This window comes from Pongo pygmaeus, chromosome 8 (assembly GCF_028885625.2).
Source record: "Pongo pygmaeus isolate AG05252 chromosome 8, NHGRI_mPonPyg2-v2.0_pri, whole genome shotgun sequence".
Taxonomy (NCBI): domain Eukaryota; kingdom Metazoa; phylum Chordata; class Mammalia; order Primates; family Hominidae; genus Pongo; species Pongo pygmaeus.
The window spans coordinates 53,807,967-53,823,520 of NC_072381.2; the positions used below are offsets into that span (position 1 = coordinate 53,807,967).

At 48.7% G+C, this 15,554-nt stretch overlaps 1 protein-coding gene across 4 annotated transcripts in view; it reads left to right on the forward strand.

Moving 5' to 3' along the window:
- The window catches only part of WDFY4 (WDFY family member 4), a 297,400-nt gene that overhangs the window by 265,307 nt on the left and 16,539 nt on the right, over nt 1-15,554 (forward strand). For all 4 annotated transcript variants that reach the window (XM_054436992.2, XM_054436994.2, XM_054436995.2 and 1 more), the window contains 3 exons: nt 6,448-6,601; nt 9,041-9,132; nt 13,148-13,360. In XM_054436992.2, coding sequence (XP_054292967.1) covers nt 6,448-6,601; nt 9,041-9,132; nt 13,148-13,360 — 459 coding nt within the window. The remainder of the gene's footprint in view (nt 1-6,447; nt 6,602-9,040; nt 9,133-13,147; nt 13,361-15,554) is intronic.

Sequence of the window (15,554 nt, forward strand, 5' to 3'; positions counted from 1 at the left end):
CAGAGGTTGTCCAGAGGGGACACAGTGCTCAGAGGAAAGGGACATGTGCCATTTTCAAGGCCACATTTTCAGTAGAACAGTGGGGAGTCCCTCGTGCAGCATCACACACAGGCGCACAGGCATGCAGTGTGACATGTAGGCAGTCACCCAGTGCTGCAGCAGGCACACAATGTGCTGGCTGCATGTGTGTGCAGCGTGGCCCCTGGTGCCCCCAGTGCAGAGTGACAGGCAGCACGACAGCTCTGCCATGGAGCACCTTTGCTGTCACGTACTGTATGCCTGTGTGGCACACCCAGTGTGGTCTGCTGGGTTGCAGAGAGGCAGGCATGGAGTTCTCTGGGCACTGTGGCCCATTTACCCTGCACTGTGCAGAGACTGTGGACAGCACAGAGACCCCCTATTGCTGTGTGGTACATTCAGAACCCTGGGTATAAGGAGTGTTTTATTCCCTTCAGGTTTAAGTGTTCTTAGGTTTGAGCTGGTCTTAGAATTGACACATACTTATATCCTTGATGTGTTTGTTTGTTTTTCTGTCCCAAGCCTGTTATTACAATAAGATTTTTACAATCCAGAAAATATGGTATCTGTATGTACTGTGTGATCTGAGCAGGTGGCACATGCAGGCAGTGTGACCAGGCATGGGTCAGCTTTGTGCTCTGTTTTCCCCACTTTATTGGAGGTGTGAACTCATCTGTCTGCCAGGGCAGAGGGCTTGTCTCCCCCAGCAGAAGCCCCAGGATGCTGTAGTTCTTTTGTTCATTTGTTTTTTGAGACAGGGTCTTGCTCTGTCACTCAGGCTAGAGTACAGTGGCATGATCGTAGTTCATAGCAGCCTAGAACTCCAGGGCTTGAGCAATTTTCCTGCTTCAGCCTCCTGAGTAGCTAGGACTATAGATGTGCACCACCACTCCTGGATAATTAAACAAACAAGCAAACAAAAACAAAAACAAAAAAGAAACAAAAAAAACCCCACACATTTTGTAAAGACGGGGTCTTATTATGTTGCCCAAGCTGGAAAATGTTATAGTTCTTAGGAGTCTTGCCTGCCTAGAGCAAGTGTCTGTGAGCCTCCAGAAAGTTGAGTCACCAGGAGGTCAGGTCCCTGTTGGGGTCCCAGCCCAGGCACCTGTTTCTGTCCCAGTAAAAGCACCAGTTGCTCTCAGGCCTGAGATCAGACCCACCCGAGGTGGGGCCCAGCAAGGCAGCCGGCGCCCACCAAAGACACAGCAGCGGTGGCTGCTGCTGCATTTAATAAGAAACAGAAATAAAGTGCTGTGTTAATTAAGTCACAGCCCATGTAAAGTCAGCTGTTACCAGCAGTGGGGAAGGGTTTTCTGAACCACCTGAGGCGAGATGGCTGGTTTTTGTACAAGACAGATGCTAACTGCAGAGAGAATGGAGAACCATGGGGCAGCACTTGGCCCATCCTGGCTGTTGACTTAGAAGCTCCTGGAGGGGTCAGTGCCAGGAGTCCTGGTGGAGCGTGTGCCAGGGAAGGCGAGGAACCTGGAGCATCTGTGTCTGTGCTCACACCCAGGTGGACCATGCCTGCCTCTTCACTTGCTGCCTGCAGCTCAGCCCCTGCCTCTGAGGCAAGCAACCCACCTCCTGGTACCCTAAGGCTCACACAGGGCCAGCCCACCCGATGCAGCCAGGGCTGTGGGGCTAGACATAGAAACTGCCAGCCTCCCTCTGATTACAGCGCGAGGACAAGGGGTCTGTAAGGGCCCAAAGTGTGACTTGAGGAGAATCATTCAGGATCTCCAACGCTGTGTGGTTTTTATCATACAGACTTGAGGAGCATTGGAAAAGCACATGCAATAGAGACAGACAGTCCTGGGATAAACTTCTGGCTCTAGAACTTTCTAATTGGCATTATTGAACAACAGAGCCTCAGTTTCTTCATCCTTTAAAATAACCCCTAGCTGGGAGGGTGGTGTGGACTAAAGGAGATACAGCATGAGCCATTTTGGCTGACCTGAGTGTCCCCTACGTGCCCACCCTCCTCCTCCTAATGCAGGCAGCATGGTTTCAGCAAGTCTTGACAGGTTCACTCATTTAGAAAAGAGCCACTACCTACAGGAAGGAAAGCTAATGGCCACTCTGGGGTCATCCCGTCCTCTGTGAGAGCAAGACCAAGGAGGCAGCTGGACCAGTGCGTGGGCTTCCCAACGCCACGAGGGTCCTATGCCTTTAGCTTATTCAGTAGCGTGTCAGGGCCTGGCTTTTTCCTGCAGAGGCTCAGAGAATGCTGGGTCCAGCTTTCTTTTCCTCTCACACATCTGCCCCGTTACTTCTGAGGTGCTGTTGTTACCAAAAGCTGCCCTGACAGTTCAGGCTTTCCTTCCTGTTGTCATCCCACAGTCCTTCAGATTCCCCACCCTCCTACCTCTGTCCTCGGCACTGGAAGATCCCACCTCTCCTCATTTCCCCGTGTACTCCACCTCCTACCTTCCATAACTTCTATCCCCTTCTCCTTTAGAGCTCCTGGTTGCCTTCCCCATGCACATTGAGATCAGGGCCCAAGCCCAGGATTGCTCCCTAGTTCTAATCCTAGTCTGTGCAGGGAAAAGGACACAGGGGCTGGGTTCATTTGGCACCTCTTTCTATGTGCCTGCTGCATCGCATGAGATATGTCTCTCTCTCTCTCACACACACACACACACATACACACACACACAATTGCTTTCACATCAACAGCTATCATCCAAGGTTCATAGACAAGGGCATGGGTGGTTAAAGAGATTAAGAAACTCACTTGAGTTCATCCTGCAAGTAAGTGGGCACTGAAATTCCTGCCCAAGCCAGTCTGCTTCTGAAGCCAGTGTGCTTTCCACCATTGCATACTGCCTCTTTGATTGGCTAAAGACAGCAGGTTAGATCAACTGATATATCAACAGGGTCCTGTAAGTGAGTTGTTTGCATGGGTACTTTTAAATTACTGGAAAGAATATCTGCAGTGAGAATGGGTTGTCAGCCTGCTGATAAAACCAATTCCATATCCAGATGTGGCAGTGGGTTGATTTGGATCAGTATCATCAGGAAGGAAGAATGGACTTTCTAGCATATATTATAGAAATATCTCTGCATCTTGGTTTCCTTCAGCATGTGCAGTTACTGAATTTCCTGTGAATGTGGGCCAAAAACTGAAGCCACATTGGAGAGGGGTTTACGAATGTCTAATAGTGATTGAAATGCTCATCCATAGGCAATGGTGCACATAGACTTTGTGTCCTCTCATGAAAGAAGTATTTCCTTTAATATAGAACATTTCTTTTCAGGTTTTCCAGCTTTACCCATCATACCATAATTATAGACTGTCCCCTGATTTTAACTTGGATCAATGTGCAGGAATAGTCCTTGCTAGCCACTTCTTTTCCTATTATTTGCCCTCAATTTTGCTTCATCTCTTAGCAATATTTAGCACCTCCTAAAGGATTTTAATTGAGAAGAGGTACCTAGGATTATATTGTTTCTAAACTCTTCAATATTCAAAATGTTTCTGCATCTTTACATGTGAGTGATGTCTTAACTGAGCACAAAATCCAACAACTGTAACCTTTTGCCTCAGAATCCTCTAGGCTTGGCTGGCTCCATTGTCTTCTGGCCTAAATGTCACATGGGAAAACCTTCTGCCAATAAGAAATTGTTCCTTTGTTGGCAATAATAACCTTGCTATTATTTTTTACAGTTTGTTTGGATACAGGTAGGATTTGTTGCAGAACAGATTCCAGAGCAGCTCTTGGTTCAGGAATTCTCTTTGATCACTTTGTTCCCTTCCAAGTTCTAGACTTAATTGTGCTGGTTTATTTCATTTGGGTCTGGACTTTCCTTAGATAGGCACTCTGTAAACCTTGACTGGGTCTCTCTGTCTCTTACCTTCTTGCCCCATTTTTCCCTCTTCTCTTTCTTTCCTCCTTCCTTCCTTTCTGAGAATTCAATCCTAGCTGGGACTCCTTGCTGGCAGCCATCAGAGTTTATATCAACCCACAGACTTACAATACAAGTAACAAAGCAACTCCACTTTTTCTTCTAGGGAATTTGGTGTTTTCTTTTGTATTGCAGAAGTGAGAAAACCCATTAATTTTGAAACAAATGTATGCAAATACATTTATTAATATAGGAAATAGGAAAATCAGTTATTGCTTCCTTTATAAATAATACAGGCTTAAGTTTTAAAGATATTACTTTTGCTAAAATGCATTAGACAGCTGTGAAAAAAATAACAGTTTTCTTTGTGGTAATATCTTTAACCAGATTTGTAGCACTAACAATATTTCGTATGTATATATTATTTTTATTTAATACAGGTAATCTTTTTATTACCAAATCATATTGTTTCTCAGGAGACTACCATCAGCATTCATAAAAGCTGCAAAAGGGAAACAGGACGAGGAGAAGGCATCAGTCTCACGCAGATGCAAGGCTTGGGCTGCAAATTAAATATACAGTGCTCCTAATACATTTCAATGAGTGACTCATTAGGTGAAGATTTATTTCGACACCCCACCCCCATTTTATTTCCATTTCAATTTAAATTTGATGGTGGACGTCATTCCCTAATTTCAACCGAGAGCAAAGCGACCTTGGGGAAAAGCCACATGTTTAAAGCTGCCCATGTGCTGTGTTTGTTTGAGTCAGTGTCCCTGTCCCTGTGTGGGGAATGACCCACAGATCTCACTTGATCTGACTCAGTAAATGGACCAGCCAGACCATGACCTTCAAGATGTCCAGATGTGGCCACCTTGGGTGTGTGGTAGGTTCCCCCATCTCAGAAAGAGCTGAGTTCCCCCTTGGCCCACATGTAGTGGATCAAGTTTGTCCCAGGTCCAGGGATTCCCCCAGGAATCTGGCATGGGGCAAAGCATGCCCTGTGGAGTTGCATCCATGGGTTTGCCCCAGTTCTGCCATTCACTGCCTTGGGAAAAATCAGTGCACTTTGAGGAGCCTCCCTTTTCTGGTCTGCAAAATGGAAACACCAATTCCTTCCTGATGCAGCTGCTGTGAGGATTAGGAGAGATCATCTGAGCATGGACCAGACATGCCAAGAGAAGGCCCCTGCCCTTTTTCACCTCCATCCACCCCTGCAGCTGCCCCCAAGGCTTCCCTGGGTAAATGCAGAGGGAGACCCTCAGCCCTCTGAGCAGGGAAGAGAGTGACAGGCACAGAGTGGGCACTGCTGTGGCCCTGCCCCTTGTTCCACATGTGTGCTCTGCAGAAGATGGCAGAAGGAGGACAAGTTTTTGTTATACAAAGGCCCAGCCTTGATGGGGACAAGTGAACTATTGAATCCCAGGCAGAAGGATATCCCAAAACTTACTTAGACCCAAGGCCCAATTTCAGAAACTGTCTCCTGAAGTCCCTCCACCCCTAGCACCTTCATTTCTCTAACCAGGACCTGGAGGGAGGTACCTCTCTGCCTCCTCCCAACCCCCAAGACCACCTGGTGAATAAGGATAGCATCAGCTGAAGAGTTTGACAATTCACATGAGAGAATCCGGGGAAAGAATGTGCCTGAATTCTTACATGGCCCAACCTCGACAGCCAGGCCTGGGGCTGTACCAGGCCACCTGTGGCCATGGGCCTTGGGACCAGGGCTGGCCCTGGCAGAGGCTGTGGACATCATGTCCTTTGTGGACCAGCCTCCTGCCCCTTGAACCTGAAATTTCTCCATCTTTCCACCCTCAGACCCATTCTCTGTTATCGAAGCCAAGACCCCTGGTCCCAGAGTCTCCTTCCTGCCCACGTCTCTCCCCCACCAAATGCCATGAGCTGTGTGTTGGATATCACCAGGGCCCTGCCCAAGTGAGCTCTCCTCCCTCCTCCCTTCACCCTCCTCCCTCTGCTTCTTGCTCTCCTCCCACCCCTGCTGCTCACCCAAGCCTTGTCCTCTGCTCAGAACACTGCCATATTCCTCATCAGCAAACTTCCAGACTCACTTCTGGGGCGCCTCTCCAGGAAACTTCTGCTGACCTCCCACATAGAATGTTCACCCACTTCTTTGTCCTATGGTTGGTTCTTTATTTCCTGCCTGTGGCACTCGACCATGAGCCTCTCAGGAGCCGAGTCCCTGTCACTGGCACTCTTGCTGCCTCTTGTTGAGCACCTAATTCCGAGCTGGCCCTCTGCAGTCTTGAAAGTGCTCAGATGTGGTTTTCCTGTTTCTGATATGAACTCAGATTTCCATGGGAGGGAAACATGGATTGATTACCACGAATCACGCATTCTGCCTTGAAGCTCTGGAGCAAGGTTCCAGAGAGTAATGAAGGAACCGGTGGCTGGAGAACCACGGCACACACATCTGGGCTGATGGGTACACGTGTGTGGGGAGAGTGAATGAGAGGTGCTAATGGTGGAACCCATGCCTCTGAGGCAGAATGGACAGTGCCTGGCCAGCAGGAGGGTGCCAGTGAGAGCGGCTGGTCATGTTGGCTCCATTTCCCCCAGGGCGGAAGCTTCGACGTGGCAGACAGAATGTTCCACAGTGTGAAGAGCACGTGGGAGTCAGCCTCCAGAGAGAATATGAGTGACGTCAGGGAGCTGACTCCAGAGTTCTTCTACCTGCCTGAGTTCTTAACCAACTGCAATGGGGTGGAGTTCGGTAAGTGGAGGCCTGGTGAGGCCAGGTGAGTGGTGTTGCAGGGTGCTCTTTCCCACAGCCCCTGGGTGATGACCAACATCATCTGGACCTTTGCTAGGCCCTCCCCAGGACCTCAACTTTGGGTGAGGTCTCCACTGGGCAGCAGTGCCCAGAAGGAAAGGTGGTTGCTGAGGAAGGGCGCTGGCCCCAGGCTGCCAGGACAGCGCTGAGCCACCACCCGACCTGTGACTTTTCCTCCGAGGGTCCCAGGCCTCAGTTGGCAGTGAGGCAGTGGCTGAGACCAGGGGCTCTTCTGTGTAGCCCAGGTCTGGCACTGCCTTCCTGCCTCGAGACCTTGGGCAAGCTCCTGGCCCCGACCAGCCCCATTTCCTCCATGTCCCACAAATGGGTTCATGTGGCCTCCAAGGGCAGGACCCAGAGATGCTGGGTGTCCTGGGGTAGACTGCTAGGTGGGATCCCAGGGCAGCTGGACGGGCACTTATGGCAGCTCCTTACTGAACTGCAGGCCCCAGCCTATGACGCAGCAGGGCTTCTTGCTGATATAGAGGTGGAACAAACAATCCAGGAGGCCCCGGTGGGTAGCTCCCCTGGGGACTGTGTGTACGTCTCGGAGCCTCCACTGCAAACAGTTGCAAGGCTGAGTCAGGGCAATTTGCAGAGTGGATGAGTGGTCACAGCCTGGGCAGGTCACCGGCCTGGCTGGGAATCATCTTCTGCAGAGAACACGCATGAGCCATCACCAATGCATACCTCGGGCTCTAGAGCCCCCCTTCCTCAGTGTTCTCCTTCTGCCTCTGGACAGCACATAAGGGCATGCACCTGAGCCAGGCCAGATGCAGCCCCAGTGGGGGGTACAGCAGAGGAGATTAGTCCCTGCAAAACCTTGTGCAGGGGTTTTCAGCCCTAGATATGCAGCCCACATCCCTGAAGAGAAGGCCAGACAATGAGCCAAGTCCCGTGAGTCTGACCTGTGGAACCTGGGGACGTTGGTGGTGTTCAAATCGTTAGACACCTCACATGCGTCAGGGATGAGAAGTGAACAAATTCAAAGGATGGATCCCCCAAAGCGTGAGGAGTCCCACAGCAGGAGTCACTCAGAGAGGGTGACAGCCAGGAGGAGGCGGCTGGCCAGCCTGGGGTTAGAGCACTGACTGGAGTACCCACTCTGTCTTGGAAATGAAGCCAGACTCTTCTGCAGGAGGCATGATGGGCTCAGCTGCAGAAACGATGGCTCCTACCAGCAATGGAGGCCAAGAGAGCAAATGTCCTCAGAAAAGTCAGGAGAACAAGTGGTTATCTAGCACCTACTGTATACAGGGACCTTTTTTTTTAGGCACTGGGGATTTAGTTGGGTCTCCTGGGATGGCATGTCCTGAAGATGTTTACATTCTGTGTGAGGATAGGAAAAATGGAAAAGAAAATATAGACAATTTCTATACTGTAAGTGAAACATTGTTGGATGCTGAGAAGTCCTATGAGGAAAATAGGTAGGAAAATGGTTTGAGGATGACTCAGCAAGACCTGAGTTTCTCTGGTCCTCAGGAAGGACCTGTTGAGGAGGTGGCAGGTGAGCTGAGATGAGTGATGAGAAGGGCCAGGCCAGGCAGCTCAGCAGCCAAGAGAGAGCAGGGGAGCTTTTATTCCACCTGCTTCTTGCAGGCTCTGGGGAGGTCAGGCAAGACTGTAGCTCACATTTATGGAGTAGCCATCATATGCCTGACATCATTCTAAGCATGTGATGTGTATTTTCTCCTTTAATCATTATGCCAGCCCTATGAGATAATTCCTGTCATCACCTTACATTTTACAGGTGGAAAATGAATCTCAAAGAAGTGAAGTGGCTTGTGCAAGGTTGGGCAGCTAATGGGGAGGAGGGAGACTTGGGTTGAGTCCAGCCTCCTCTTTCTACTGTCAGGGGAATCTCTGTCTAAAAACCTTGCTGTCCTTGCCTTAAAAACGGAGAGAAAATGCATAAATTATCGAGTTAGAATGAAGATTCAGTGAGGTGATGTGTGGCCAGGGCCTAGCCTCGCTCCTGGCATGGAGTCAGGTGCTTAGAATTTGCCAGCTTGCACCGCTATCACTGTATCTCCTGATTGTTTAATGCTGTGTAAAAAGCACCCAGAAGAAAGGCACAGTACAGTGGAGAGGAAGACATACCACACTGATGACACTGAAATCATTTCAGATGACTTGCAAAGCAAGCACTAGGACCACCGGGGAAGCAAGGAGGGCCTCCTGGAGGAGGCAAAGGCCTAGAGGCCATGCTGAGGGGTCATTCCAGGTAGAGAAGGCTGAAAGCAGTATGGTCTGCAGAGAACATAACTCACATTCAGACCTACACAAAATCAGCAATCCTGGGCAACGTGTATTTTACATCCCCCAGTTCCTAGCCTGGTTTGAGTTACCCAAATCTCTGCTGCTTCTCATCCCATGCAGGCTGCATGCAGGACGGAACTGTGCTAGGAGACGTGCAGCTCCCTCCCTGGGCTGATGGGGACCCTCGGAAATTCATCAGCCTGCACAGACAGGTGAGTCAGGCCAGGACCCCTGGTATCCTGCTGGGGACCTGAACATCCCCTCAAGTTCCACCGAGGCTTTCTGTCCAAGTGGAGGGCCAGTGACCAGCACTGTGAGGCTTATGTCTGGAAAACCCAGAGAAGGGGTGGAGTCTATGCCTTGGGTTGGCAAGGAAAGGCTTCGGCTCTGGGCTGTTTCAAGAGCTCCATTAGACTCTGCCTGGGTGCCACCTTGGTGAGGGTTTCACTGGAGGAAGTGAGCTTAGTGCCCTGGAGGGCAGGTCAGTGTCCTCAGCCAGCCCTACAAGAATGTCCATTCCCTAGGCCTGACTGCTCAGCACAGTTCAGAGAGGGTTTGGAGCCTCCCAGGGGCTCCCACTGGCCAAAGATTTTCCAGGACTGGGGAGAAATTGGCTTATTACCCAAAAAACTGGACATGGGTAGAGACCAGAGGTCATTAGGGACACATGGTGAATCAAATTTCTGGGTTAGTTTAAGCACATGAAAGATGTTCAACATCATTGGTCACCAGGGAGAAATAAATTAAAACCACCATGAGAAGAGATGCTATGACATACCCACCGGAGTGGCTTAAATTTAAAAGACCATTGAAACCAATAGTTGACGAAAATGTGGAGCAACTAGAATGCATGAGACATCAATGGTGGGAAAAGCAAAATGGTGCAACCACTTTGTACAAAAGCTTGGTATTTTTTTTTACAAATTTGCAGGTGCATTTGCCATATCACCCAGCATTTTCCCTTGTAGATATTTACTCCAGAAAATTGAAAGCATGTCCACACAAAAACTTGTGCATGAATCTTCACCAGGTTTATTCAAACTAGTCAAAAACAAAACTCAAATGTCCATCAGCTGATGAACAGATAAACAAATGATATGTCCACACACACACAACGGAATGCTACTCAGCAGTAAAAAGGAGCAGATTTACTGAATCAGTTTACACAGAACAACATGGGTGAGTTTTAATGCATTATCCTACATGAAAGAAGCCATAACCCAGGGCTACATATCATGTGATTTTTATATACAGGCATGAAATGTGACATTTACAGGCAAACTATAGGGACAGAAAACAAATTAGTGGTTCCTAAGATCTGAAATAGGAGAGTGACCACAAAGGAACACACGGAGGGACTTTTTGAGCCGAGGGAAATGTTCTATGTCTTGACTGTGGTGATGGTTACATGGCTGCATGAATTTATAAAAACACTTTGAACTGGGCATTTTAAATGGGCAAGTTTTATTGTATGTAAATTACAGCTAAAAAGTAAAAATAACCTGAGGCAGGTCTGACAAGTGGCAACAAACCTATGCCTTTTCCTGTCCTTTTCTGCAAAGAGAAAGTTCTTCTTGTTTTATTCTTGCCTCTGGAAACTCAGTGATAGGAGTCATCCCTCTCAGAGCCCACTGTCTTGAGTACTTGGGCCAGAGATTAATGTAACTGCAGGCAGCAGCAGCCATAGTCTGATAAAAGACAGAGGTACACATGATTCAATTGACCAGAGTGTTGCTGGAATTATGGACCACTACATCTAAGCTGGATAAAGATGTAGCCAAAAACAGGTGGGTGCTGATATACTGCAAAGAAGAAAAGGCACAAGGAGACCTGAGGTTGTGACAAGGTAGAAGAAGAGCCTTAGGAAGTACACAAACACCCAGAAAGGTGAGGAGGATGTGACTTGCCAAGTGGATGTTTGAATGAGTGCTTTAGAAGATGAGGCAGTATGGATACTGACATGGGTTAAGGTGTGGCCATGGGAATGGTGACTTTAGGTGGAATGAAGGCAAAAGTCTTTGCAGATGTGGAGCTTAAGGAACCGAGAGGCCAAAGATCACAATCACTGAGGATGATGGCAGATCTTGGAGAAGAAGGGAAGGTATGGCCAGGAATCACCATCTTTGATGATTGAGGAGAAGAGAGAGAAGTTGTTGGAAGACAGCAGTGAGGATGAGGAGTGGGCACAGCTAGATCTCATGCAGCACAGAGAAGCAGATCTTTTGTGATTTTTTTTTTACAAGAGGACAGAGGACCAATACTCTGGAGATGGCGATAAGGACTCAGGAGACACCAGCCCAACATCCTGGCCCCAGACATATGGGTTATGTCCAGCAAGTCGCCACCACTTGAACTTGCTGAAGGAGAACTGGTAGCCCTAGGGAAAGCCAGGCTTCATCTAAGGAAAGAAGGTGGAGGAATGTTTGGGAAGAGCTTGAGGACATGGGATATGTGTTGATTGGCAAGAGGTAGGAAGAAGGGCCAGCAGAAGGGTCAGCTGTCCTGGCCTATGATCTGCCCTCACCTGGGTATGCCTTTAGTGGTTCTGTGGCAACCACCAACAAATGCCTTCATGCAGACATCTCCAGAAGTTCATGAGGTATGCCCCAAGCCAGGTAGGCTTGGGAGAGCCATACCTTTCATTATCCCTCTTATGACATGACTCAAGTGTGGCCTTCTTGGCTCCAAAGCCACTTTAATCATAGACCTCAGAAAAGCCAACTTAGCACAGGTGACCTGGCTTCTTCAGATCCAGGTGTGTAGGGCAGCTTGCCCTCCCAGAGGACCAACAAGGGGAGCCCAGACAATCCCAAATGAACATTTTGAGACTCTGGGGACCTAGCCCTGAAGCTAGGTTCTATTCAGTAGAAACAGGTGCCACCTCTCAGATAGACTGTGATATCCAGACACTGGGCCACACTTCCTCTTGCTCATGTGTGACACCTGATGAGAATTATTGCCAACCTGTGTCCCCCATTCTGAGCCAGTGCCACCCATCTGGGCTGTATGCATGAAAGATCCAGCATGCTTGGCTCTTACGCTAAATTATTTGGATGTCACCTTTTATGAGGGGCAGATGTTGTTGACTTCTGGTGGGAGCTGTGGTCCTGAACGGGATGAGGTTTACTTCTCACTTAAAGGTTGTAAACTCGGATCCAGGCTCCATGTTTGAGTTGAGAATGTCTCCTGTCCTCCCATCTGGAGACAGTAAGCCTGAGCATGAACAGAATGTTCCTTAGGTCTGTGAGTGCATGGGTGAGAAACTCCTTGCCTGCTGCATGCCCCAAGCTAGACACCTAGACACAGCTGCCCCACTGAAGGAAGTTCACATTCCTGGGGGCTAAGCTGCACCTCAGAAGCAGGTTCTATCATTTCTGTGCCAGGGATGATTTAGAAGATGCCCACACCCATGTCCAGAATTCCCCAGTACCTGAATGAAGTGAGATCTGCTCAGTGAGATTGGATGCCCACTGTGGGGTTCTGAGGAATGAAAACTGGGGGCTGGAGTGTTAGGATCAAAAACCACACATGAGCCTGCCCTAGAAGTGGGTTAATTATACCTGCCACCAAAAGGCGGTGTTCATGGGAGGAAACAGCACCTGTGAAACAGCCAGTGCCTGGCATCGTATGTGCTCAGTGAAATCACCTAATTCCTGGAGCTCCCTGTGTGTCAGCCATGGACACAACTTAATTCTTACATGAACCTGCTAAGAAGGTACAATTGTTGATTTTACAGATGAAGAAACCAAGGAACAGTGATGTTAAGGAATGTGTGCATGGCAGCACCCACACCCACTGTGCTCGAGAGCCCGCTCTCCTGATCACTGCACTTAGCCTCCGCCTCCTGACACTGTCTGGTCAGAACCAGCTCTCCCTGTTTCATATGTCACATCTCAGCAAGACCCCAAGACTTTATTTTCAGCCTTGTCTCTTCCACTTAAATGTCTTTCCCAGGCCTGCACCTCATAGATACTGTGAACACCATGGTTGAGCTGGGGTGGTGAAAACAGTCAGATCTGATTTGCTGCTGGCTGGAGACAGGACTAGGGTGGCCCTCGGGTGGCTGGCTCATCCTGCCTCTTTGTGCTCATCAAGCCCAGGGGCCCATCAATTATCTCCTCTGTGCAGGGCCAGCACCCTGAAGCATGTGCCCCTTCCAATCTGTGCAGAGAGTGCATGAGTCCATGAGTGGCCTGGGTTTTAATGTTCTTTGGGTTTTTGTTCCAGGCCCTGGAAAGTGACTTTGTAAGTGCCAACCTCCAACATTGGATAGACCTTATTTTCGGGTACAAGCAGCAGGGGCCAGCCGCAGTGGACGCTGTTAATATCTTCCACCCCTACTTCTATGGTGACAGAATGAACCTCAGCAGCATCACTGACCCCCTCATCAAGAGCACCATCCTGGGGTTTGTCAGCAACTTTGGACAGGTGCCCAAGCAGGTACAGCATGCCTTGTCATTTGCCTTGCTTTCTCAAAAGAGTGTGTGCAGTATGAGGACATTCTCTCCTGGGGTGAGAGTGAAGGAGATGGCTGAAGAGGTGAAATGGTCCCCCATCATCTTCCTGTGCTTTCAATATCAGGCTTAACCCTCAGTTACCACCTGATGTTGATGCAGATGATGACATCATTAGTGAAACTGGTGAAAGCTGTGTTTATCTGTGATTGATCTGATTTTAGACACTACAATAGATATGTGGTAACTAATTACTTGTGTTCATATCTACCCTACAGGTTTGTTGTATCCGACGACTTAAGACATATCAAGTGTTTGAAAGTGCCTGAAATATGACCAGCACTTAACAAATGTTAGCTATTAGTGTGATTATGTCATTGAAATCTCTCGTAAGCTCTGGATATAGACAGTATTCTTTTATGGACCAGGAAACTGAGGCTCAGAGAGGCTAAATAAATACCTTGCCTAGAATTACACTAACAGCAGTCAACAAAGGTAGAGCTCTGGTCCTATCTGAGTAGGTCTAAAGCTTGCACCATGTTGTCACCAGTGTGAGAGCATCTGCCTTCTACCTGCCAGGCCTCTGGTGAAATTGCGAAGTCTCGCCTGGGCCTTCTACTCTGCTGGCTCTGTCTCCTGTCAAGATAGTCACTTAGCAATATGAGGTTGTGCATTCCCCTGTTGACATACTGATGAAAGCACAAGTTAGGTGCTTATTTAATTGACTCTGGCCCTGTTGATCCTTGAACTGTGGTTGTGTGTGGAGGTGTTTTGTTCCAGCCTTCCCCACGTGCAACCATGAGGACTCGGGGTGGGGAGGGGCTCCTTCTGCAATTAGTGCTAAACTAACATCTTTCTCTCTGGTCTCATATGACATGCTGAGGTTTGCTCAGCTCCCAGGTAAAAGGAATGTGAGGAAGGTGTGAGGGTGACTTGGAGATTGGATGGCACATCCAGTGTGGGTTTGCTGGGAGGCTTTGTAGGAAGGAAAGAATTTCAGGAAAGAAGCCTGTTAGCCTAATGGTTTCATTTCTTGAATTTAAAAAATATATAATAATACAAAGCAAGAATATAATTCAAAGTAGTAGCCACCACCATCCAGCCATGTCCTGCCTCATGTACTCACAGCCCTTGTCCACAGCACAGATCTTTTCTTGTCAGTGTAGTCATGGAGTACATACAACTTCAGATTCTGACTACTCAACAATGTGTCATGGGAACTTTGACAAGTATTTCTAAAGTAGCCATCAGAATGAGAATCCACAAGTGTCCCAGTCTGAAGACAAGATTGCAGCACTCAGACCCCAGGCTGCTCCTGACAGGGGCTGTGTCTGCTACTCCCAGTCACCTTGAACGAGGAAGAGTGCTCATTATTAAACACTCATTGAAAACTCATCATTTTGATTTCTGTTTGCATTGATCGCCCACCCAGCTTTTCTAAATAGGTTACCATTTGATCCAGGACTATAACTGAGCTGAGGTTTCTCTGAGACCACCCATGCCCACCCCAGCTGCCCATCGAACTGGAGCCCCAACTCTGCCCATGTCCACAGCCCGGACCAGCTTCCACCTCTTCTCCCTCCAGCATACGCCTGGTGGATGACTTGCAGGAATGTGCTGCTGGCTGGAAAGAGCAGCCCAGCAGGGCTGCAGTCTGGGAGAGACTGCAAAGTAGAAAGCTGGATCTGGCCACAGCTGCACGCCCTGGTCCAGCAGCAAGGACTCAACCAGGCAGCATGGCTCATGCTCAGGGCTTGGCTTGGTTATGCAGAAAATTTGGCATTAGGCACAATCTGATGGCAGAGATTGGAGAAAAATAAGAAATAGGCCACTAATGGGATTTGCCTGTGTTCTTTGGAATATTTGAATGGATGCTGTTAAAGACTTGTGTTGATGCTTAATGAGCCTGCAGAGAGTTGGTGAGGGAAGGATGAAAACTATGAGAAATAGGTTGAGCCAATAAAGGGAGCCACGTGATCTAGGGAATGAAGAGGGTCACTCCAGCCTCATGATTGAGAGACAGTTCTTCCAGGGACCAGGGGCTCTTCAATGAGGCCAGTCTTCTCCCAAGCAGCTTGGGAAAGGAGAGATTTGGCAGGCAGAAGGGCTGCCTTTATGACCTTGAAAAAGTAGCTGTCCCTCTCTGAGCCCCAGGTCCCTCACCTGCAGTGTCTGAGGGC